Raw genomic sequence first — 23,999 nt, forward strand, 5'->3', positions numbered from 1 at the left:
AGGGGTGAGGGCAATCAGAAGTGCCTTTCCCAAGGACAGGAGTGAGGGCAATCAGGAGTAAAGTGCCTTCCCCAAGAACAGGAGTGAGGGCAATCAGGAGTAAAGTGCCTTTCCCAAGGACAGGAGTGAGGGCAATCAGGAGTAAAGTGCCTTTCCCAAGGACAGGAGTGAGGGCAATCAGGAGTAAAGTGCCTTTCCCAAGGACACAAGGGACATGTAGAGTGATGGCCTAGAGGTAAAGCGCCCGCGAGAGAATCTGAGCGTACTGGTTCAAATCCCAGCACAGTCACCAGTATTTTCTCCCCCTCTACTAGACTTTGAGTGGTTGTCTGGGCTGTAGTCATTCGGATGAGACGATAAACCGAGGTCCCGTGTGCAGCATGCACTTACCGCACATAAAAGAACCAATGGCAATAAAAGGGTTTTCCCTGGCAAAATTCTACAGAAAAATCCACTTTGATAGAAAAGAACAACAAAACACCAAAAAACTGCAGTCCAACACCTGACCAATTCCACCATGGTGCTTCCACACTCACACACACTTAAGACAAACATCAGTCACATCACCACACTCACACTGAGGAAAAACATCTGTCACATCACCACACTCACACACACTGAAGAAAAACATTTGTCACATCACCACACTCACACACACTGAAGAAAAACATCAGTCACATCACCACACTCACATTAAAGAAAAACATCTGTCACATCACCACACTCACACTCACATTAAAGAAAAACATCTGTCACATCACCACACTCACACACACACATTGAAGAAAAACATCAGTCACATCACCACACTCACACACACTGAAGAAAAACATCTGTCACATCACCACACTCACATTAAAGAAAAACATCTGTCACATCACCACACTCGCATTAAAGAAAAACATCTGTCACATCACCACACTCACACACACACATTGAAGAAAAACATCAGTCACATCACCGCACTCACACACACTGAAGAAAAACATCTGTCACATCACCACACTCACATTAAAGAAAAACATTTGTCACGTCACCACACACACACACACTGAAGAAAAACATTTTTCACATCACCACACTCACACACACACACTGAAGAAAAACATTTTTCACATCACCACACTCACACACACACTGAAGAAAAACATCAGTCACATCACCACACTCACACACACACTGAAGAAAAACATCTGTCACATCACCACACTCACACACACACTGAAGAAAAACACAGCACGATGTATATCATGACTATTATCATTATTATCTCTCCACAGGTAAGGGCACTGTGCGGTACTCTGCAGTGAAGGAGTTGACGACCATGTAGCGTGACAGCACAATGTATATCATGACTATTATCATTATTATCTCTCAACAGGTAAGGGCACTGTGCGGTGCTCTGCTGCTCTGATGGTGGTAGTCGGACATGACTAACATACATCATGACTATTATCATTATTATCTCTCCACAGGTAAGGGCACTGTGCGGTGCTCTGCAGTGAAGGAGTTGACGACCATGTAGCGTGACAGCACGATGTACACCATCCGGAACCACTCCAGCTGACTCCTGTGGGCCACCATTGCTCTCTGCACACACAAAAGGATTTTTTTTCCCCAGTAGTAAAGAGAAAAAAAACCCAGGTGGTCCAAAAATGGCTGTCCCTATACTTCTTTTTTTACATAATTTTGCCAGAAGACAACACTTTTGCTACCATGGGTTCTTTTTCAGTGCGCCAAGTGCGTACTGCACATGAGACCTTGGTTTATCGTCTCATCTGAAAGACTAGATGCTCAGTTTGATTTTCCAATCTATCTTGGGAGAAAGGGTGAGAGCTGGATTCGAACCCCACACCCTCATGGACTCACTGTATTGGCAGCTGAGTGTCTTAACCATTCTGCCACCTTCCTCCGTAAAAACATCACTCAGGTAGAACCTGATGAATGTAGCCGGGTTTAGCTGTGTCCATAGTGTTGTACAGCCACTTTGGCCAAGTGGTTAGCATCACAGTCTGGGTTTGAACCCTGTGACGACGGTCGCAATAGCTGAGTGGTTAAAGCGTTGGACTGTCAATCTTAGGGTCCTGGGTTCGAATCATGGTGACGGCGCCTGGTGGGTAAAGGGTGGAGATTTTTACGATCTCCCAGGTCAACATATGTGCAGACCTGCTAGTGCCTGAATCCCCTTTATGTGCATATGCAAGCAGAAGATCAAATACGCACGTTAAAGATCCTGTAATCCATGTCAGCGTTCGGTGGGTTATGGAGACAAGAACATACCCAGCATGCACACCCCCCCGAAAATGGAGTATGGCTGCCTACATGGCGGGGTAAAAACGGTCATACACGTAAAAGCCCACTCGTGTGCATACGAGTGAACGCAGAAGAAGAAGAAGAACCCTCTGACAGGCACATGAATGTGGTTGCCCTGGGTGGCTCCGAAGCAGAGCTGTGCCTGTTGTGGGCTAACATGGGAGGGAACTGTGTGCAGGGACCCCACACGGTCACAGTCATGTATTCTCCACTGGAAAGCTTGCTCCAGTGTCATGACCATCACTGCAGCAGCCTTTATCTCTGCAGCCTGGCAGACTCTCAGAACAGTTCCTTTTAGTGCTTGCTTACATTAATCAAAGGAAGCGGAAGGTGCGAGTTGTAAGTGACGTTATACTTAAAATAAAATAAAAATAAAATAAAATAAATGAGTCTATATCTTAACCTTTTTAGAAAAAAAAAAAAATTCTGAATCTTATTCATATCACATGTTGGTTAAGTGCATTAGAGGCCGCAGGGTAAACACTCAAAGAAAAGCACATTATCATTACAGTTATTAGTTTACTAAGTGACAGGTGCTATAACTGAGTGGTTAAAGTGTTGGACTTTCAATCTGAGAGTCCCGGGTTTGAATCTCGGTAACAAAGCTTGGTGGGTAAAGAGTGGAGATTTTTCTATCTCCCAGGTCAACATATGGGCAGACCTGCTTGTGCCTGAACCCCCTCCGTGTGTATACGCAAGCAGAAGATCAAAATATGCATGTTAAAGATCCTGTAAGCCATGTCAGTGTTCGGTGGGTTACGGAAACAAGAACATACCCAGCATGCACACACCCCCGAAAATGGAGTATGGCTGCCTACATGGCGGGGTAAAAACGGTCATACACGTAAAAGCCCACTCATGAACATAGCAGTGAAGGTGAGAGTTGCAGCCCACAAAGGAAGAAGAGGAAGAAGAAGAAATTACTAAAGTATTCACCCACCTGGCCTCGCAAAACATGGGCAGGTGAGAGGAGACAGGTGTGTGAGGAGAGGAGGAAGGTGAAGGGAAGGTCCAGAATGCCCAGGTACTTCCGCCACACACTGATGCTCTCCAGGTACAACACAGACTCCACACCTGCCGATCACCACGAACACGGATCGTCATGCTCGACAAGAATCACACACACACACACACACACACAGAAACAACATTAACACAATAAAAAGAACTTTTTTCTCCTAAAACCATGTTTAATCTACCCTGCCAAAGTGGAATGATGGCCTAGAGGTAGCCAGTCCGCCTAAGGAGTGAGAGAATCTGAGCGCATTGGTTAGAATCTTACTGTCGCCAGTATTTTTCACCCCCTCCACTAGATCTTGAGTGGTGGTCTGGACACTAGTCATTCGGATAAGATGACAAACTAAGCATGCACTTAGCGAATGTAAAAGAACCCAAGGCAACAAAAGGTCTGTGCCAGGCATAATCCACTCTGACAGGAAAACTAATAAAATTGCAGGCAGAAAAAATACCAAAAAATGGGTGGCGCTCTCAGTGTAGTGATGCACTCTCCCTGGGGAGGGCAGCCTGAATTTTACACCCAGAAATCTGTTGTGACAAAAGGAGTCACACAGTACAATACAGTACTGTGGGTCATGGTAAGTATGTAAGATTAAACGTAATTTCAGGAAAACAAATTCTCCTTTTAATTACACAAACTATACCGTGACCCACTGCGCAGACTGCGGCAGGGGTCGGATTCCCCGTCCTGTGAAAACCACTGCCCTGCTGAAGGGGAGACAATGAAAGTAGTTGCAGCTAGTTACCTCCCCCTTACAGGTTACTGCCACGGACGACCCAGTGGTTGCAGTATTTTATTATATATTTTTGTTCAGATGGGGGTTTGAATCCATATCGTCCCCTTTTCAGCAGGCGAAGTTGGAGGATGCAGTGTACCGCAGGGATTTAATTTTGAGGCGGGTGTGTTACTGTTGTTTTGTGCACAGGCTTTTTATCATGCATGTTTCTCTTTGTAGCTGGTTGTAGGGCCAGAGGCGTGCCATGGTTGTGTAACAATGTTTTGTGTGACACAATTTATGTGTGACGTTTTTCTTAAAGTTTTGGTGTATGACGTATTTGTAGAATGACAGAGGTGTCTAATGGATCTCGGGGAGAGTGTCCTTGGAGAAGGTCGTGAGGAGAGCGGCGTTAGGCGGCTGCAGTTGTTGGGTTGTTTGGTTTTTTTTGTTCTGTTTCCCTCTGTAGATGACCAAGTGTCCGCCAGATGGGAATATCAGCATTCAGTGTATCTTCGTTTCTATGTTAGGCACCTTTAGTTGTTGTTTTTTCACACAACTCGCTGTGCGTAGGCCAGTGGTTGCATTTTTTTTCTTTTGTTGTTGTTGTCTGATCAAAGTTTTCCTGGATGCTGTTCTAACCAAGAGGCTGTGTCCAGTGTTCGTCTTCGTGGCGTTGGATCTTCCGCTGGTCTCCAGCTCACGTTATTTTAGACCACCTGCCTCATGGTACCAGCGACAGGTGCACCAACGTTTCTACGTTCGGTTCGGAGGACCACTACTTCAGCCTGCCAGCGTCTTGCCAGTTGTGCCGACTTGTTCTGTCAGTTAACCATACTCTGACCTGTCTGTCTGTCTGTTGTACATGCACTGCATCAGTTCCATGTTCACATGTCTGTCTGTCTGTCTGTTGTACATGCACTGCATCAGTTCCATGTTCACATGTCTGTCTGTCTGTCTGTTGTACATGCACTGCATCAGTTCCATGTTCACATGTCTGTCAGTCTGTCTGTTGTGCATGCACTGCATCAGTTCCATGTTCACATGTCTGTCAGTCTGTCTGTTGTACATGCACTGCATCAGTTCCATGTTCACATGTCTGTCAGTCTGTCTGTTGTACATGCACTGCATCAGTTCCATGTTCACATGTCTGTCAGTCTGTCTGTTGTACATGCACTGCATCAGTTCCATGTTCACATGTCTGTCAGTCTGTCTGTTGTGCATGCACTGCATCAGTTCCATGTTCACATGTCTGTCTGTCTGTCTGTTGTACATGCACTGCATCAGTTCCATGTTCACATGTCTGTCTGTCTGTCTGTTGTACATGCACTGCATCAGTTCCATGTTCACATGTCTGTCAGTCTGTCTGTTGTACATGCACTGCATGAGTTCCACTGACAGGTAAATGGAGAAAAGATGAAGGGACACCAAGCCACCATCCCATGTCTTTGTCAAATACATTCATTCTGCTAGGATAGTTGGTGATGTTGACCCAACACTTAGTTTATACCACAGATTGACATAAGCTTACAGTTGGGCCAACAGCAAAGTAAGAGCTGTATGATCAATGGTTTCTCCATCATTTACAGCTTAGTCTTTTATGAAGGACTGTGACTCTCAAACTAGGAAGCAAGATTGCATTGGCTCTTAGTGCTGCAGCCTTGGGGCTAGTTGGCCTTTGGGAAGCATCCCCAATGCTGACTGTCCTAAAACCCTCTTGACCGAGAGAGTGGGGATGTAACTTGGGCAAGACACTCTCCATTATGATCAAATTCTAGCCCACATAGTCTGGACAGCAGCTGCCACCTCTGCTTTTCTGATGGTCATAGTCGGACACAACTGACTATCATACATTAGCTGGCTGATGCTAGTCTCTTTCTGATAGTCGTGCTGGGTGTGTGGACCTGTCTGATGGCTGTGCAAGCCACGTCAGTAATGTCCTTCCTCTCTGATCTTCCTCTTTCATCTGTATTCATTCATTCTTAAAAATGGTCCACAACAATGAAGACAAGAAGAAGACTATCACACACACACACACACACACACACACACCCACCCACCCACCCACCACCACCACCACCACCACCACACACACACACACACACACTCACAGAATAAAATGCTCACCTTTAAAATTTTTCCCATCCCGGAAGATGTTTCTGAAATTCAAGAACAACAAAAAGATTAATTATGTATTTTCCTTGCCTTCTGTACAGCATTATGATCACAATTAATCAGTGTTAGAACAAGATCCAGGGACAGAAGAGGAGTAAAATCATCAACCCAGTAAGTTTTTTCTTGTGATAAAATCATGTAATGATATCCATCATCACCATCATCACCATAATCAATGATCACAATGCTTTTATATGACATGTTCTACCTCCTTAGTTAAGGGGCTCACAGCTCTAAAAATACACATCAATAAGGGAAAAAACTGGTCACAAAAATCAACAACACAAGCCACTATTATAATCAACGACTTATGTGCAAGGAAATGAAATGTGTCACACACACACACACACACACACACACACACACACACGCATGCATGCGCACACACACACACGCGCGCACACACACACACACACACACTATTATCACACATGTTACTATAAAAACAGATTGGTATAGATGAGTTTTGAGGCCAGATTTGAATGAAGATTTTGTTTCAGCATGATTTGGAAGGGAAGTTTACTGCAGGTGACAGGACCAAGGTATGAAAAGACCCACTGTCCTTGTAATTTCTTTTTACAATGTGCGATACAGAAAACGCATGCGTCAGTAATTGATCGCAATGAATGGGATGGAACGTAAGGCATATATATGGGATGGAATGTAAGGCATATATATGGGATGGAACGTAAGGCATATATATATGGGATGGAACGTAAGGCATATATATGGGATGGAACGTAAGGCATATATATATGGGATGGAACGTAAGGCATATATATATATGGGACGGAACATAAGGCATATATATATGGGATGGAACGTAAGGCATATATATAGGATGGAACATAAGGCATATATATATATATATATATGGGACGGAACATAAGGCAATATATATGGGATGGAACGTAAGGCATATATATGGGATGGAATGTAAGGCATATATATATGGGATGGAACGTAAGGCATATATACGGGATGGAAAATAAGGCATATATATATGGGATGGAACATAAGGCATATATATGGGATGGAACGTAAGGCATATATATGGGATGGAACATAAGGCATATATATATGGGATGGAACGTAAGGCATATATATATATGGGACGGAACATAAGGCAATATATATGGGATGGAACGTAAGGCATATATATATGGGATGGAACGTAAGGCATATATATGGGATGGAACATAAGGCATATATATGGGATGGAACGTAAGGCATATATATGGGATGGAACATAAGGCATATATATGGGATGGAACGTAAGGCATATATATGGGATGGAACGTAAGGCATAATGCTGACATGGAAGATCAGAAAACTCCCCACTCTTAATTCAGCCAGGTGCTGATACTGGAATCACATGTGTCTCTCTCTCTTTTCCGTCTCTCCTCTACCATGCACAAATGCTTTCTCTCTCTCTTTTCTGTCTCTCCTCTACCATGCACAAATGCTTTCTCTCTCTTCCACTCCATCTGAACTCTCTCTTTTTTTTCTCCCTCCATCCACCCTCTGAGTCTCTCTTCGTCTCATCTGCTCTGTGCATCAACACTCACAACACGTCTGTCTCTGTGCATCAACACTCACAACACGTCTGTCTCTGTGCGTCAACACTCACAACACGTCTGTCTCTGTGCGTCAACACTCACAACACGTCTGTCTCTGTGCATCAACACTCACAGCACGTCTGTCTCTGTGTGTCAACACTCACAGCACATCTGTCTCTGTGTGTCAACACTCACAACATGTCTGTCTCTGTGCATCAACACTCACAACACGTCTGTCTCTGTGCTTCAACACTCACAACACGTCTGTCTCTGTGCATCAACACTCACAGCACGTCTGTCTCTGTGCGTCAACACTCACAACACGTCTGTCTCTGTGCGTCAACACTCACAGCACGTCTGTCTCTGTGCTTCAACACTCACAACACGTCTGTCTCTGTGCATCAACACTCACAGCACGTCTGTCTCTCTGCATCAACACTCACAACACGTCTGTCTCTGTGCATCAACACTCACAGCACGTCTGTCTCTGTGCATCAACACTCACAGCACTTCTGTCTCTGTGCATCAACACTCACAGCACGTCTGTCTCTGTGCATCAACACTCACAACACGTCTGTCTCTGTGCGTCAACACTCACAGCACGTCTGTCTCTGTGCATCAACACTCACAACACGTCTGTCTCTGTGCGTCAACACTCACAACACGTCTGTCTCTGTGCATCAACACTCACAACACGTCTGTCTCTGTGCATCAACACTCACAACACGTCTGTCTCTGTGCGTCAACACTCACAGCACGTCTGTCTCTCTGCATCAACACTCACAACACGTCTGTCTCTGTGCATCAACACTCACAACACGTCTGTCTCTGTGTGTCAACACTCACAGCATGTCTGTCTCTCTGCATCAACACTCACAGCACGTCTGTCTCTCTGCATCAACACTCACAACACGTCTGTCTCTCTGCATCAACACTCACAACACGTCTGTGCATCAACACTCACAACATGTCTGTGCATCAACACTCACAACACGTCTGTCTCTGTGCATCAAACACTCACAACACGTCTGTCTCTGTGCATCAACACTCACAGCACATCTGTCTCTGTGCTTCAACACTCACAGCACGTCTGTCTCTGTGCGTCAACACTCACAACACGTCTGTCTCTGTGCATCAACACTCACAACACGTCTGTCTCTGTGCTTCAACACTCACAGCACGTCTGTCTCTGTGCATCAACACTCACAGCACGTCTGTCTCTGTGCATCAACACTCACAACACGTCTGTCTCTGTGCATCAACACTCACAGCACGTCTGTCTCTTCAAGGCCAGTAGACCACAAACCTGATGGCTTTGGAAACAGTGATGTGGTTGGCATGTCCGCTGACTCCGTAGTCGTCAAACGTCACAATCTGCAACATTTGAATTCCATTCATCATTCACAAGTACAAACAAACGATTGTTGACCCACCTAACTGTATTTCTGAACATCATAATGAACACTTTCTGATGTAAGTCGGCAGACAAGGTGCATCTCTCTGAGTCAACAAGCCTAATTTGTCCTATTTGCGTTTGGGATAAATGCCCACTCACTTGTGGCATGTCTACATTGTACAATACTGTATCCCTTGTGTTACTTTGTTCTCCTTTTCTTCTCTTCCTCATAATGTATGTCTGACCAGTCAGCTGGTGTAAACAAAGCCATTGTAAATAATTATGAGCACAATACCAAATGTTATTAATATTTGTATTAGTTGTAACCAAGTGCTCAGCTGGCTTCAATGACTGCTTCACGCACGAGCTGAATAGCAGACGCTTTTTTTGCAACTAACACACCGGTTTTCAACGACTCACGCAGAATGCACGACGCCATTCGAACTGTAAATGCAAAGCCCCTTTTTAAACAACTGCTCCTAAACATTTATTAAATGAAGTCTCTGTATTGTTCACTGTAATATTATATTTGTTGTGCTTAAACACACACTTAAATCACTGAAAAGCATACTTGATTTTAGTTTAATCGTTCGTCAGTGTAAAGATTTCAACTGACGTTAAGCTTACGTCATTTTTGTCTTTCTCGTCACACATAATGCTACAGTCTACAGTTCTGTATGTGACTGCTGTTGGAAACTAAAACCACACCATTATAGTGTTTGGATGAGAATAGATCAGGCATTTAGAAATTACAAAGCTGATTTTCATTGTCGACACTTAACGACATTCACTGCAGAGCTAGCATTGCTTGACGGCTTTGAATGAGGTGAAATCTGGTTTCTGACACACCGTATTTAATGAAATACCTCTTTTGCTGGATCAGTAAGCTACAAGCATTATATACTGGCAGAATTTTGCTATTCCATCTTTAAATCTATTCCAACTGTGTTTGCCTATGTTACACTGATTTAACGCAGCTTGTAATTTTCAGGTTTAAAATGCGTTAAAAATTTATCAGTTCATGTGACTTCAATCAAGATTGTAAATTCATCTTAAATAATCAACACTTCATTTTATACTCATTAGAAAGTAGGTGCTGAGCTGATTCTTTTGCCACCAATCCAACGAAAATCAGTTCAGGAATCATTAGAAATCTATCACTGAACACCTTGTACCAAACACAATTTTAATCAAATCTAGCCCAATTCAGGCTGATTTGCTTCGCAGCACACGCGAGCGTCTTTGCAATTCGCATAACTTGCATAAATAGTCGGAGTGGGTGATCACTGGTCACCTTTCACCTGAACCAGTTTGCGGCGACAGCCAGCTAGCTGACTACGGACAATGTGTCACCCACAGTGTGTGTTACCCCAACGGACAGTGTCTCATTACGTATCACTGCACTGTCTTTATTTTCTTTTTTTTTTTTTCTTTTTTTTGTCCCTTGCAGAAAAGGTTATATTTCTCAACATAGAAAACATGCATCACAAAGGTTGTTTTTTTTAGGACAAAGAATGGAAGAAAAAAACAAACAAAAAAACAAGCAAGCAAAAAACCAAAAACATATATTTTTTTTTTAAGCATATCATTCAAGTAACACATTTCACAAGTTTCATTACACTGAGGTACACTTTGTTTTTAAGTCAAAATAACAGAAAGAAAATTATATCATGTGAATTGACGCTGAAAAAAACAACAAAACACACACACACACATACACACACACACATATTTATGCATACACACACACACACATGCGTGCGCGCGCGCACACACACACACACACACACACATATATATATATATATTTCATTTTTAGATCAAATTATGAGACTGTTAGACAAGGAACAATGAAATGCCAAGCAAAATCTGTCTAATCAGAAGCAAACCAGCAAGAATTAATAGAATATTACCACTGGTGATGATACTGATAATAATAGAGCAAAATCAATACTGGTAATAGTAAATGCAGGTAACATTATTGCATAAATGACATTTCATTACATCATTGTGAATAGAAAAGATCAGATAAAATGACTGACATTTTTCACTTATGTTGTACATTTTTGTTTATGTTGTTTTACGGCGTTCATAATAGAACCAGTCAGCCAGAAACCTGTTATATGTCATACTCTTTATAGCAATATATTTTTCTGTTTCATACTTAGACTTAAGATAATTCATAAAACTGCAGCCATTTGGGAGCACTTGGTTTGACTTACACTTGAACAGAAAAAAAAAAAAAATTTGCAAGGAGTAAAAGATAGCCAAGCACTCTGTTGGATTTAACGTGCCTGTCATTGCCAAACAAAATCAAACACATGCTGAAAGATAATTCTGAATGACCACCAAAGCAATCATTTAAAGTTGTTTGGGTGTTTTCCCCAAAGCGTTTAGTATGGATGCAGTCCCAGAACATGTGTTGTATGCTATCCTGTGTTTCTTTGCAGAATGTACACCTGGAGTCATTTGTCACACCCATGTTTAAAAGCATAACATTTGTAGATAAGATTCTGTGTACAAATCTGATTTGAAATCATTTTAATTTGGTTTCCTGAATTTTCTTAATCTTATTAAATATTACATTCCATTCAAGTTCCATGTTCAGTTTTGTATTCCATTTGCTACAACATTTTGGGTCAGGCTCGTCTAGAAGTAAATCATAATATGGTTTTGCACCTTTCGGAGTACTATCAATATGCAAACCTATCTTATTAGTATATTTACATATTGCTCTTATACAACCAGTGTATCTTATGAAATCAATACTTACAGTGTAGGAGAGCTTGAATTGTTCATGTGACATAAATGTGCCATCTTGATTTAGCAAATCTTTAATAAGGTAAATATTTCTATCAGCCCACTGTTTATAGTAGATAGTGTTATGTCCTATTTGTATGTTTTCATTACAAAAATAGGCTCAGCAAGTATTTCTTTTGTCGACTGAGGGTGTACTTTCCTCCCTAACTCTCTATATGCATCTAGTACATTATGCCAAAAATAGTTAAGCTTGTGTTGGGTTGTTTTTTTTTATGTTAAAAAAGGGCCTAATAAGTGTAAATGTGCAACCTCCGGAAACTCAGCCGTAATAATTGTTTTCCATTTGTGGTTTGTACAGTTCAGTTTTCGTAACCAACTTAGTGTGGTAATAATTGTCTTGATCTCAGGGATTCCAAGCCCTCCCAAATTAATGTCTGTAACTGCTGTTTTTCTATTTATTCTATCTCTCTTTCTGTTCCACACAAATTCATATACAGTCCTTTGTATCATTTCTATCATTTTGTCAGGTGGGTTAGGTAACAAAATCCAGAGGTGTGTGTTTTGATAGGATTGAAGATTTTAAAACTGCTACTCTCCTAGAGGAGTTATCTGTCTCTTTAGCCATATCTTATATAATGTTTTAATTTCATGAAATTTCTCTTACACATTGAATTCTACGCAATTAATTCAGTCATTTGTAAACCAAATACCAAACATCTTACACCTCAGAGGATTTCAATTTATCTGTAAATGTGGTATTTACAATATCTGTTTATTTCAGTGTCATTAATCAAAGTTAGTTTGCTCATGTGTTTTCTGATTAAGTTTCTTTTTTCAAGCCCACAAAAATATTTATTTATTTTTTCCCCTTCTGCCACCCTTGATCACGTCAAAACCCCTTCCATTTTCTGTGCTCTAATTGAAATGAGACATTCTTTATCATCAACACCCTTGATCACATCAAAACCCCTTCCATTTTCTGTGCTCTAATTGAAATGAGACATTCTTTATCATCAATACCGTTGATCACATCAAAACCCCTTCCATTTTCTGTGATCTAATTGAAATGAGACATTCTTTATCATCAATAAATTTCTTATTTTCTTCATCTGTCAGGACATTTTTTTCTTCCAATCTCTCAATATTAATTCTAACTGCTTTTCTTATTCACTATTTCTATGCTTTTTTGCTGTTGCAAATGATATAGTTTTACCTCTAATTTTCGTTAACATTACATCTAGGAAAAGTTGGTCAGATATTGTAAATTGAATGTCAGCTTTATTTACATTGGACATTTGTTCTCTATTGTACGGTGTAGCAGCGTATTCTTCTATTTCTTCTTTTATGACACTGTTAACTTCATCTAGATATGTTTTATCTTTTAAAAGAGAACAATTAAATTTCCACAAAGAATGGTGTTTCTTGCCTTTTTCAAAAGTCATAGTCAGTGTTATTATGGAGTGGTCAGTTCTGTAACCTGGCTTTATGTCTGTGTCAGAAACAAAATTAGACGCATCCTCAGAAATCTGCAAAAAGTCTAGCCTACCCTGTTGGACTGGGGTACTTCTCCATGTATACCTTCTTAATTCTGGATTAACCTCCCTCCATATGTCCACTAAGTCCAGATCAGTCATTAATGTCTCAACTTGCTCTTTGGCCTTGACATTACTAAAATGTTTATAATTATAGTAAACTAATCGATAGGAAAAACAGATAAAACTGCACACAGAAAAAATTTTTTTTAAATGGTGGCGCTGTAGTGTAGTGACACGCTCTCCCTGGGGAGAGCAGCCCGAACTTCACACAGAGAAATCTGTTGTGATAAAAAGAAATACAAAATAAATTGAAGTCCACGACTAGATTTCAGCCCCCCCCACACACCCCCCGCCCCCCAGGATTATAATGTTTTCAATTTATTTGATTCTTTCTTTCAATTCAGTATAAAAATATGGGTCATCTCGATCTGGGCCATATACACTAATAATCAGAAATTTATTTTTGTCTTTAATCTCAATAGAGACAAACAAATAATTTACCTGTTGTCTCCTTGTACACTTTTAAAATTTTTAATTCTAAATCATTATTTAAAAGAACAGTTACACCTCTTGAACTGGAACTGTAGGAGGCAAAGAAACATTTATAGCCCTACTCAGCTCTAATACAATGTTCCAACTTTGGATCAAAGTGGGTATCTTGCAGTAGGTATATGGCAAAGTTTTTGTTTTTAAAGAAATGAAATAGGTCTCTTCTTTTTTTCTGAGCTGGCAAGTCCTTGACAAATCAGTGACATAACTTTAATAGAACTATATATTTCTAAGAGTTATTAGCAGAAAGTAAACTCCAACAACACACAAACAAACATTAATTTGGATATTAACCTTCATCCAGAATGATAACAATACTGTAGTTATCACAGAGGTACTAAGAAGGTGCTTAGTTTTCAGTATGTTATGGTTTTGCTTGTTTTAATTTATCAAATATGACATTGGACTCAATCTTTTCAACCTCTTACACTGATATTCACTACACCAACACAAAAGTAAACAAAAAAGAAAGTGTTTATCCAGCATGTGAAATGATAACATTGTTTCCTCAAACCAACTACCACTACCTGTCTTCATTTTCTTCCTCTCTCCTTTTCTGATAACTATCGTAAATAAAACAACAGAAAAACCCTTTTGTGACTGGCCCTCTATATGTCCTTGAGCCGGTGCGTGAATCTTTTCCATGCTTTAATACAGTAAATCATCAGTAGTTCTTTTGTACCGTCCCCTTATGTAATATACCACTTGGGTTCATGGCTACATAGTTATATGAAATATGTAACATATTTAATGTGCCTCCACAGGGTTTCCTGAAATAAACACGTCTTGTCTTGAACACAGGGACATGCAACCCCCCTCCACACCCCCAAGATGCAAGGAGCATTCGCTTAATTGTCTTACGATCCAACCATCAGAAAATGTTTGCTACCAGCGTATTGATAGGAAAACATACTGTTAGAGAAGTGGAGAGAACGTACATCTTGTGGCTGTATCGTGTTTACTTTGGAGGCAGGTGGCAGAATGGTGACACTCATCTGCCAATACAGAGTCCATGAGGGACTGGGTTCGATTCCCGCTCTTGCCCTTTCTCCCAAGTTTGACTGGAGAATTGAACTGAGCGTCTAGTCATTTGGATGAGATGATAAACTGTGGTCCCACGTGCAGTATGCACTTGGCCCACTGAAATAGATCCCATGGCAATGAGAGTGTTGTCCTCTGGCAAAATTCTGTCGAAGAAATCCAGTGATGCCTCCTTGAGAAACTGAAACTAACACTGAAAACTGTTCACTGCCGCAAACAGCTGTGACTCACAGAAAATGTTTGTTAGCACCATACTGATAGGAAAACACATTGTTGGAGAAATGGAGAGAATGTTACGTGTTGTGGCTGTATCCTATTGACAGCCGCAAACAGCTGTGACTCACAGAAAATGTTTGTTAGCACCATACTGATAGGAAAACACATTGTTGGAGAAGTGGAGAGAATGTTACGTGTTGTGGCTGTATCCTATTGACTGCTGCAAACAGCTGTGACTCACAGAAAATGTTTGTTAGCACCATACTGATAGGAAAACACATTGTTGGAGAAGTGGAGAGAATGTTACGTGTTGTGGCTGTATCCTATTGACAGCCGCAAACAGCTGTGACTCCAGAGTGCCCGTATCCCATAATGCATTGGGGTCATCCGGTAAACGACTGCACACAAAAAGCCAAAATTCATCATTACACTGAACAATTAAATTCAACACATGTACAGGAAACAGTATACAGTAGTATAAGGGCAAGTGCAGTAAAAGTGATACATCTTCACTAGGACCAGAGGTATCAAATAAAGAACAACAACAGCAAAAAAAAAAAAAAAAAAAAAAAAAAAAAAAAAAAAAAAGCTCTAAATACAGTATCCTTGCCAAGTTTTCTCCTAAAAAGCATGAAAGACAGGGAGGTAACATATAAAAGGGGGCTACTTGCTGCAACTTCTTTTGATTTTCTCTGGTTTGCACAGGACAGGGAATCAGACCCCTACCGGAGTCTGTACCAGTGGGTCATGGTATAGTTTGTGCAATGAAGCCACCTTTCCATCAGTGCTGCTTAGCACTTCCTGTCAGCCAGCTCTGATGGCATACAGACCAATAAAGCCAAGCTCAGATGGCATACAGGCCGATAAACCCCAGCTCTGATGGCATACAAACCGGTGTGCCAAGTCCATGACGCTAACTGCCTCACTACGAAGGCTGGTGGAAATTTCTTATTTCTGTGACAAAAAACTGTGGGCTAGATGGATATTATATTCCAGTACAATATATTTCATGTAATATCACATCATATTACATTATTATATAATATGATTATATTATTTCATATGATATACCATACTACACTACATTACATTATAATAATCACATCAGACCATACCACATGATATCATATTATATTACATTATACTATATTATATTACCTGTTGTTGATAACAGACACATGGTCTGCAGGAATGCCCAAAATCTCACAGCTCTGAATAATCTCCTTCTCTCTCACCTTCCCCTGTCCATAGAAATTTCCTGCAAACATGAAAGTGCTGCCTGTATAAACAGCAGTAAGAATTTATATATTTAAATGGAAAAAACAACAACAACAAAACTTAAACATAATTACAAATGATGATGAACAACACAAAAAGAAATCAATAACAATACATTGTATTAGAATTAAAAATTATGAGAAATATTTCATGGTAAAACTTGCATAACCATGAGTCTATTTGGAAAGTTCATGAGGATTACAGTTTCAAATTCTTCAAATGCTATGATTTGTCTCTGTACATGATTCAGAGAAATGACAAAAACTATCCATAGTTTAAAGGGGTTCATAATTGCCATCTGACTTGTAAAATTGAAAAACTGTTTTTGTGTGCGAGCGTGTGTGCGCATGTGAGTGTGCATGCACACAGGCACGTGTGTGTGTGTGTGTGTGTGTTTGTGTGACGCTGTATGAATGTGTGTAAAAGTCAAACATTTATTTCACAATGGTAAGTGAATAAGCAACTGCTTGTTGAAAGAGCAGTGACGCCTCCTTGAGCTACTGAAACTGAACTTTTGAAAGTGAATGCGTGCGTGCGTGTGCGCTTGAATCGGTGTGCATCGTACATGCAAATGTACGTTTCACATTGAAAGAATCAATACTTTTTGGCAAAGTAGAAAAAAATCGAATTTCATCCACAGATTTAGTACCATACCATTCGTCAGACACAAAACATGCACGTCCGTTGAATGCGCTCCTTCTTGCCGTGTTGCCGAAAGTAGGAAAGGGGAGAAAAACATACATTCGTCATCCGGGTGGGCAGTAATCAATAACACAGGCCTGCCACTGCCTACTGAAAATATATTCCTTTTTAGTTCACCATCATATAACAAGATTGCTATATACAGCACAAATGAGATGAGAGCATGTGCCATAATCATCGTTTTCGCCCATTCTATCAGGTCGTAGCCAGCCAAACATTCCCACCACGACGCCATTTTGAAAAATGCAGTGTACATGCTCTCCCTTGTTTACTTTCGTTTTCAGTTCGTCAGTTGGTTTTATCTTCCACTGAAAGATGGTTGTGTTAACTACGAAAAGTCATGCACGGACTATCTATTTCTTCAGCGCTTTGAATTCTCGAGAAAAGCTGATTATAAGGAATATGCGTTTCTTGGCTTTCAAGAACACATACGTAAGTGGGGAATTTTCTCAATCAAAAATTGTTGCAAGCACATTCCTTGATATTGTGTCACAATGTGCCCAACACTCGGATTGTATTAGAGATTAACATGAGCTGACTGTTGGACCAACAGCAAAGTGAGAGCTGTGTGATTAATAGTTTTTCCACTGCAGTGGGAAGTCTAGTCATTTACTGCTTAGTCTTTTGACTCTGAAATTTGGCGACCCTGAAGATTCCACTGGCTCCCTCTTGAGCCAAGAGAGTGGGGATGGGCAAGAAACTCCCCACTATGATCAAACTCTGCCCCAGACTGTCAGGACAGCAGATGCCTCCTCTGCTGTTCTGGTGGTCATAGTTGGACACTGACCGGAGGCCGATCATTCGCTGAGGTATGCCTTTGTTTCAGAATGTGCAACATGGTTTGCCATGAAATTTATTTTCTAACTGATTTTCTTGTCAGGCTTTCAGTAATGTGTCCATTATTTCTGACGGCCCCACTCCAACCAAAGGTACTGAGGCCTAAGTTAAAACCATGGTACGAACCGAAAAAAAAAAACAACAAAAAAAAACTAACAAACTTTGAAGATTAATACGTATATATAGTGGTTCGGAAAACCGGTTTGAATCGCTTTAGAATTAAAAAAAAATTTTTTTTAAAAGATACTTAAAATCGATAGCAGTATTTCCAAGAAATATGCGCCACTGTGGAGTTCAGTTCTCTAAAATGCGTATTGCGCACGAACTATGTACACATACACACTAGCTGACTTACAGGCATTAAGAATTGTTTTCGTTCAGTAGTGGCTTTTAAGTTAATGGCTAACGATATTTACTCAACAGTGCCGCTGCAATCCTAAAGGAATTAATCGGAAATGTAACAGTATTTATCGAGACTATCTGGTGAAAGAGGAGAAAATGCGACTGCATTGTATTATATTCGCAATGTGAAAACAACCAGCGTCACTACACGGTGTGGAGGCTGACAACTGAGAACTGAAGCCTCGAAAGAAACGTTACCACTCCAAGGATTAAAGGGTTAGGATTTTTGGCATGTCGTGTATTCTTCATTTTCTGTCCAACATGATCTGTCCTTGCAGTGAGAAGAAAGAAGTTATTTTGTGTTTAGCATCGTCGGGTTCCACACACACACACACACACACACACACACTGATGCGCGCACGCGCACACACATACACACACAGACACAAACCCGCAAGCGCATTCACACACATTCATGTATGCATCCACTATTAATATAAGTGGAAAGACGTAAATGTGATGGAGTCTCCCGTCGGACGGACGGATGAGTAGGCAGGCAGGCTTATGTGTCGATGTGTGTCCTCATATGGGAGAAGAGGCCGATTCTGGATGCGCAGCACTTCCCACATGTGTTGCAAGGGAAAATATCTCCAGAAGTTGAGCCCTGCTTCCTTCGGTCACGCTTCTCCTTAATGGCCAGCGTTCTCTTGTTTTCAAACGTCTTTATGCCACTAGAGCACAGCATCCTCCAGCGAAAGCGGTCAAGGGCATCAGTTTCCGAAGGAAGCGATGTCTATGTCACAGACTTTGAGGTTTGTCTTCAAGGTGTCCTTGAAGCGCTTGCAGGGTCTTCCAAGTTCGCAGTGGCCTTCCTTTAGCTGGCTATACAAAAGCATCTTCGGGATCAGCAGGCTTTCGATGCTGGGCAGGCCGCTCCTCTCTAGGACCTGGAGGTTGGAGACCTTGTCTTGCCACTTTATGCCGAGGATCCTTCGTAGGCATCTGTGGTGAAACTGCTCAAGTTACTGAATGTGACGGCGATACGTCGTCCATGTTTCACAGCAGTACAACAAGGTGGTCAGCACAACAGCTCTGTAGGTTTTCATCTTGGTACTGAGCCTGATGCCTTCGTTGTTCCACAACCTGTTGTTGAGTCTGCCAAAGGTGGAGCTGGCCTTGGCGATGCGCAGCGTCACTTCTGCATCAAGGGCTCTATAGGGTGCTGCCCAGGTAGCAAAACTTGTCGACTGACTTGATCTCTGTGTCATCGATCTTGATTGCAGGTGGAGGAGGGTGGGCATGGGGGAGGGGGTGGGGGTGTGTGGAGGTTCTGGCGTTCTGTGAGCTAGCTGGTTGGTAAATGGACTCAGTCTTGCTGAAGTTGATGGGGAGTCCAAAGCGCCTGCAGGAGGTTGAGAACCTGTCCATAATGAACTGCATGTCCTCATGGGTGTGTGCAGCAAGCGCGCAGTCATCAGCGAAGAGGTACTCTCTCAACAGTGCCTCAAACACCCTGGACCTGGCGTGGAGTCACCGCAAGTTGAAAAGTTTGCCATCTATGCGAAACTGAATGTAGATGCCCCAGTCACAGTCTTGGAAGGCGTCAATCAGCATGGCAGAGAAGAGAAAAGAGAACAGTGTAGGTGTCAGGACGCAGCCCTGCTTCACTCCATTTACCACAGGGAATGGATCTGACATGTCAGTATTTTCCTGTACTCTCGCCTGCATGCCATCGTGGAATGACGCAATCAGCTGGATTAGGCTCTCTGGGCAGCCGATCTTTAGGAGGATCTTCCACAGACCACGGCTGAAGGGCTAGCTCGTCGTTCCGACATTAGCCTGGTTGCCTGATCAGCACAGGTGACTATTTTTAGTGAAGAGGAGTTGTGACGTAAATGTAAAGTGAGGACAACACACACACACACACACACACACACACACACACACAAACAAACACACATGCCCATACACACATGCACACACACACGCGCGCGCGCACACATAGACACATGCACACAGACACAGACACAGACACACACACACAGACACACACAGACACACAGACACACAGACACACACACACACACACACACACACACACACACACAGAGAAGTCTGAAGGCATTGCCGAATGAACAGGAGGGCCATACACGGAGGCTCAGATCGACACACCTGGAGGAATCTGGTGAACAGTTATTCAGTGCGGCGCCCAGTGACTCTTCACACAACTCCCTCTTCTTCTGTCCTGGGCTGCACCTTCCACGTTCACTCGTATATACACGAGTGGGCTTTTTACGTGTATGACCGTTTTTACCCTGCCATGTAGGCAGCCATACACCGTTTTCGGGGGTGTGCATGCCAGGTTTGTTCTTGTTACCATAACCCTCCGAACGTTGACATGCATTTCGGGATCTTTAACGTGCGTATTTGATCTTCTGCTTGCGTATACACACGAACTTCACAGAGCTAAGGTAGAAGAAGTAGACATCTTGCACAAAAGCTTCTATATAGAAAACGATTCAAAATCCAAGACTGAGCACTGAGGTAATTCTTTCTTTCCGAATGACAAGGTCCGGTAACTGTGTTAGTTAGGTCCGGTAACTGTGTTAGTTAAAAGACGTGTTTTTTCTTTCTTCCCAAAACACACACAGTTCAGACAGATGATAAATCCGAAGTAGTGTGGTGTGGTGTGGTGTGGTGTGGTGTGTGTGTGTGTGTGTGTGTGTGTGTGTGTGTGTGACTGAGTGTGTGTGTGTGTGTGTGTGTGTGTGTGTGAGGGACAAGGGGGGGTGTAAGAGATGTGGGACTTGTGAGTCATTGTACACTTTTTTTTCGGGTAAATTATAGATAGAAATACCTCAGAGTAAGAGATATATAAGTGCACATTATTATCATCATCATTATTGTTGTTGTTACTGGTGCCTTAGACATAATCTACTCCAGAGCGGTTCCATAACTTCAGTTCTGACACATTAAGTTTGCCATAAGCTTTGACAAGTCTGCGATGGCCGCTTTGTGCTTTGGCGGTTTCTTGGTCCAACGGATGCCGACAAAGGTTAGACTGGACATGCGCAGAGGTTATGACTCGTGCTCCTTTGATGCTGAGGGTTTCGTGGCGAGTTTTCTCCACTTCTTCTCGCTTTTCTTCACGGCGTCTTCGTCACCTGGGCTTGTTCGCTGGAGAGGAGGTATGGTGGTGGTGGTGGTGGAGGAGTCTGTTCGTGATTTCTGGGGAACATAATAATAATAATAATGGTATTTATATAGCGCTGAATCTTGTGCAGAGACACTGAATCAAAGCGCTTTCGCACCAGTCATTCGCACGCATGCATAACTCTAAAACTGTAGAAACTAAAGACAAGGAAGGGTAGGCAAGGGAGGCTATTTTGGGAAGAGGTGGGTTTTAAGGCCAGACTTGAAAGAGCTGAGAGTGGAGACTTGACGAAGCGAAAGAGGAAGTTCATTCCAACTGAATCGCAAGGTCCAGAGACAGAGAAAGAACGGCGGCCAACAGTCGAGTGTTTGAATCTGGGTATGCGTAAACAGAGTGGATCCGAAGCCGATCGTAGTGAGCGAGATGGAGTGTAGAGGTAAAGGCAGCCACAGAGATAGGAAGGGGCAGTTTTGTGAATACATTTATAACATAGAGTGCTGATCTTGTACATTATTCTGAGTGAAACAGGGAGCCAGTGGAGATGTTGCAAAAGAGGAGTGATGTGCTCAGACCCTTTTTTTTTCTGAGGACGAGTCGGGCAGCAGAGTTTTGTATGCGCTGAAGGGACTGAATGGATGAAGCAGGCAAACCAGACAGTAGAGAGTTACAGTAGTCAAGGCGAGAGAGAATGAGAGAAACGACAAGTCTAGATGTTGCGTCAGTTGCGGCAGTTGACAGTAGCAGGACTGACATGTCTGATAAATTTTTGCATGGACAGTGTATTGTCAAGGACAACACCGAGGTTCCTAACTGACGTGGAAAGAGGGATGGATGTACTGCCATGTTTGATTGTGTCAATTGTGATGGAAGACAGTTTTTGTTTAGTTCCTATGATCATTGCTTCAGCTTTGTCCGCGTTCAATTGTAACTTATTTCAAGTCATCCAGTTTTGAATGTCCAGGAAGCAGTTCGATGTTTCTTGCAAGAGCGACAACAGTTTTTCAGGGGTATCACTCTTCTGGAGTTGAGTGTCATCAGCATAAGAATGATGACTGATATTATGGCGGTTGATAATTTCAGCGAGAGGAGCAGTGTACAGTGTGAAGAGCACTGGGACTAAAACAGATCCCTGTGGGACTCCATGTTCGATTTTAACGGGTTCAGATTGGAAATGATCAACAATGACAAACTGGAATCGATCAGTGAGATAAGACTTGAACCAGTTTAGAACAGTGCCGTTGATACCAAATGTAAAATGAAGACGGGAAAGAAGGATTGAATGGTCTATCGTGTCAAAGGCGGCTGACAAGTCGAGAAGAGTGAGAAGGGAAATTTTTCCTGGGTCGGACGCTATCAGTAGATTGTTCAGAATGTGAAGGAGAGTGGAACATGACGGCAACAGTGGAATTGGGATTGTTATTGAAACCGGCCGGTTTGTTTGTTTGCTTGCTAACCGGATTGTTTCGCTCGAACGTTCGTTCATCCCCCCCACCCCTTTCGTTCATTCACTCATATATTCGACAGTGTTGTCTGTGGGTGTAACAATCTGTCTGTCTGTCTGTGTGTGTAACGATCTGTCTGTCTGTCTGTCTTTCTATCACTCTCCTTCATACATGTAATGTACAATATACACCAGCTATAAGAATAACTACATAGGAAGGCATAAATGAAATAACTGTTTAGAAAGATAATAATCAGATGGACAAACGGGCGGAACCGGAGTAATGAAGTAAAAAAAAAAAAAAAAAAAATAAAAAGTTGTGAGAAAGTAAGGAAGTAGGTTTGAATAAATAATTGAGAACACGAGTGCGTGATAATGTGGGTAAAAGAAAAAAAAAATAAAGCAACCGACCAATAGAAAATAAAACCCTTGACCAACCCACTTTCTCTCTTTATTTATCTTCTTCATCTTTGTATTTTTATTTTTAGAACCAATAAACATTATCTTTTATAAATACACAATTTATTTTTTACCTGCGCCAGAGCTGGGCGGAAGTTGGGACAGAGTTGCGTGTCGTGGTAGTCGGACACCAGTCGCGAGGAATTCAGAAGCCCCGCCTTGTACTGACCCCCTGAAGCCACATTGCCTTCAGGTCCTCTGCAGGCATGACTCTATGGAAATAGTGATGACGATGATGCTGATAACAATGGTCATGATGATGATGACAATGATAGGGATGCTTATGTAGCGCCTATTTTCGGTCAGAGACCAAGCTCATAGCACTGCACACACACACACACACACACACACACACACACACACACTATATATATATATATATATATATATATATATATATATATATATGCCAGGTCCAGGGTGTTTGAGGCACTGATGAGAGAGTTCCTCTTCGCTGATGACTGCGCACTTGCTGCACACACTCATGAGGACATGCAGTTCATTATGGA

General features: G+C 41.9%; 2 protein-coding genes across 4 annotated transcripts in view; both read right to left on the minus strand.

The window, feature by feature from the left end:
• Positions 1-1,272: 1,272 nt before the first annotated feature.
• On the minus strand, positions 1,273-17,611 carry LOC143274594 (N-acetylglucosaminyl-phosphatidylinositol de-N-acetylase-like). 2 transcript variants are annotated; one of them, XM_076578453.1, is made up of 7 exons: positions 17,210-17,611; positions 16,436-16,535; positions 15,585-15,675; positions 9,087-9,154; positions 6,174-6,205; positions 3,254-3,387; positions 1,273-1,590 (listed from the first exon to the last, which is right to left on the minus strand). In XM_076578453.1, the coding sequence occupies exons 1-7, from the start codon at positions 17,511-17,513 to the stop codon at positions 1,462-1,464; spliced, it is 858 nt and encodes a 285-aa protein (XP_076434568.1). In that variant the 5' UTR covers positions 17,514-17,611; the 3' UTR covers positions 1,273-1,461. The 2 variants fall into 2 exon arrangements, with proteins under 2 accessions (XP_076434568.1, XP_076434570.1); XM_076578455.1 differs by lacking the exons at positions 15,585-15,675; positions 16,436-16,535; positions 17,210-17,611 and adding an exon at positions 15,359-15,529.
• Positions 17,612-20,580: 2,969 nt separating this feature from the next.
• The window catches only part of LOC143274824 (uncharacterized), a 40,856-nt gene continuing 37,437 nt past the window's right edge, over positions 20,581-23,999 (minus strand). For both annotated transcript variants that reach the window (XM_076578760.1, XM_076578761.1), the window contains 2 exons: positions 23,565-23,702; positions 20,581-21,664 (listed from right to left, as the gene is read on the minus strand). In XM_076578760.1, the coding sequence (XP_076434875.1) occupies positions 21,515-21,664; positions 23,565-23,702 (288 nt within the window). In that variant the 3' untranslated portion in view covers positions 20,581-21,514. The remainder of the gene's footprint in view (positions 21,665-23,564; positions 23,703-23,999) is intronic.

Source organism: Babylonia areolata, chromosome 29 (assembly GCF_041734735.1).
Source record: "Babylonia areolata isolate BAREFJ2019XMU chromosome 29, ASM4173473v1, whole genome shotgun sequence".
NCBI classification, from domain to species: domain Eukaryota; kingdom Metazoa; phylum Mollusca; class Gastropoda; order Neogastropoda; family Buccinidae; genus Babylonia; species Babylonia areolata.

Bases quoted from the DNA above. Each gene is read 5' to 3' on its own strand.
- LOC143274594 (XM_076578453.1), bottom strand. From the start codon at position 17,513: ATGTACACTGCATTTTTCAAAATGGCGTCGTGGTGGGAATGTTTGGCT. The intron at 9,155-15,584 runs GTAACATTCTCT...CAAATGTTGCAG, and splicing joins ATAGGATACAGCCACAACAC to ATTGTGACGTTTGACGACTA. The intron at 1,591-3,253 runs GTGGGTGAATAC...TTGTGTGTGCAG, and splicing joins CCCATGTTTTGCGAGGCCAG to AGAGCAATGGTGGCCCACAG.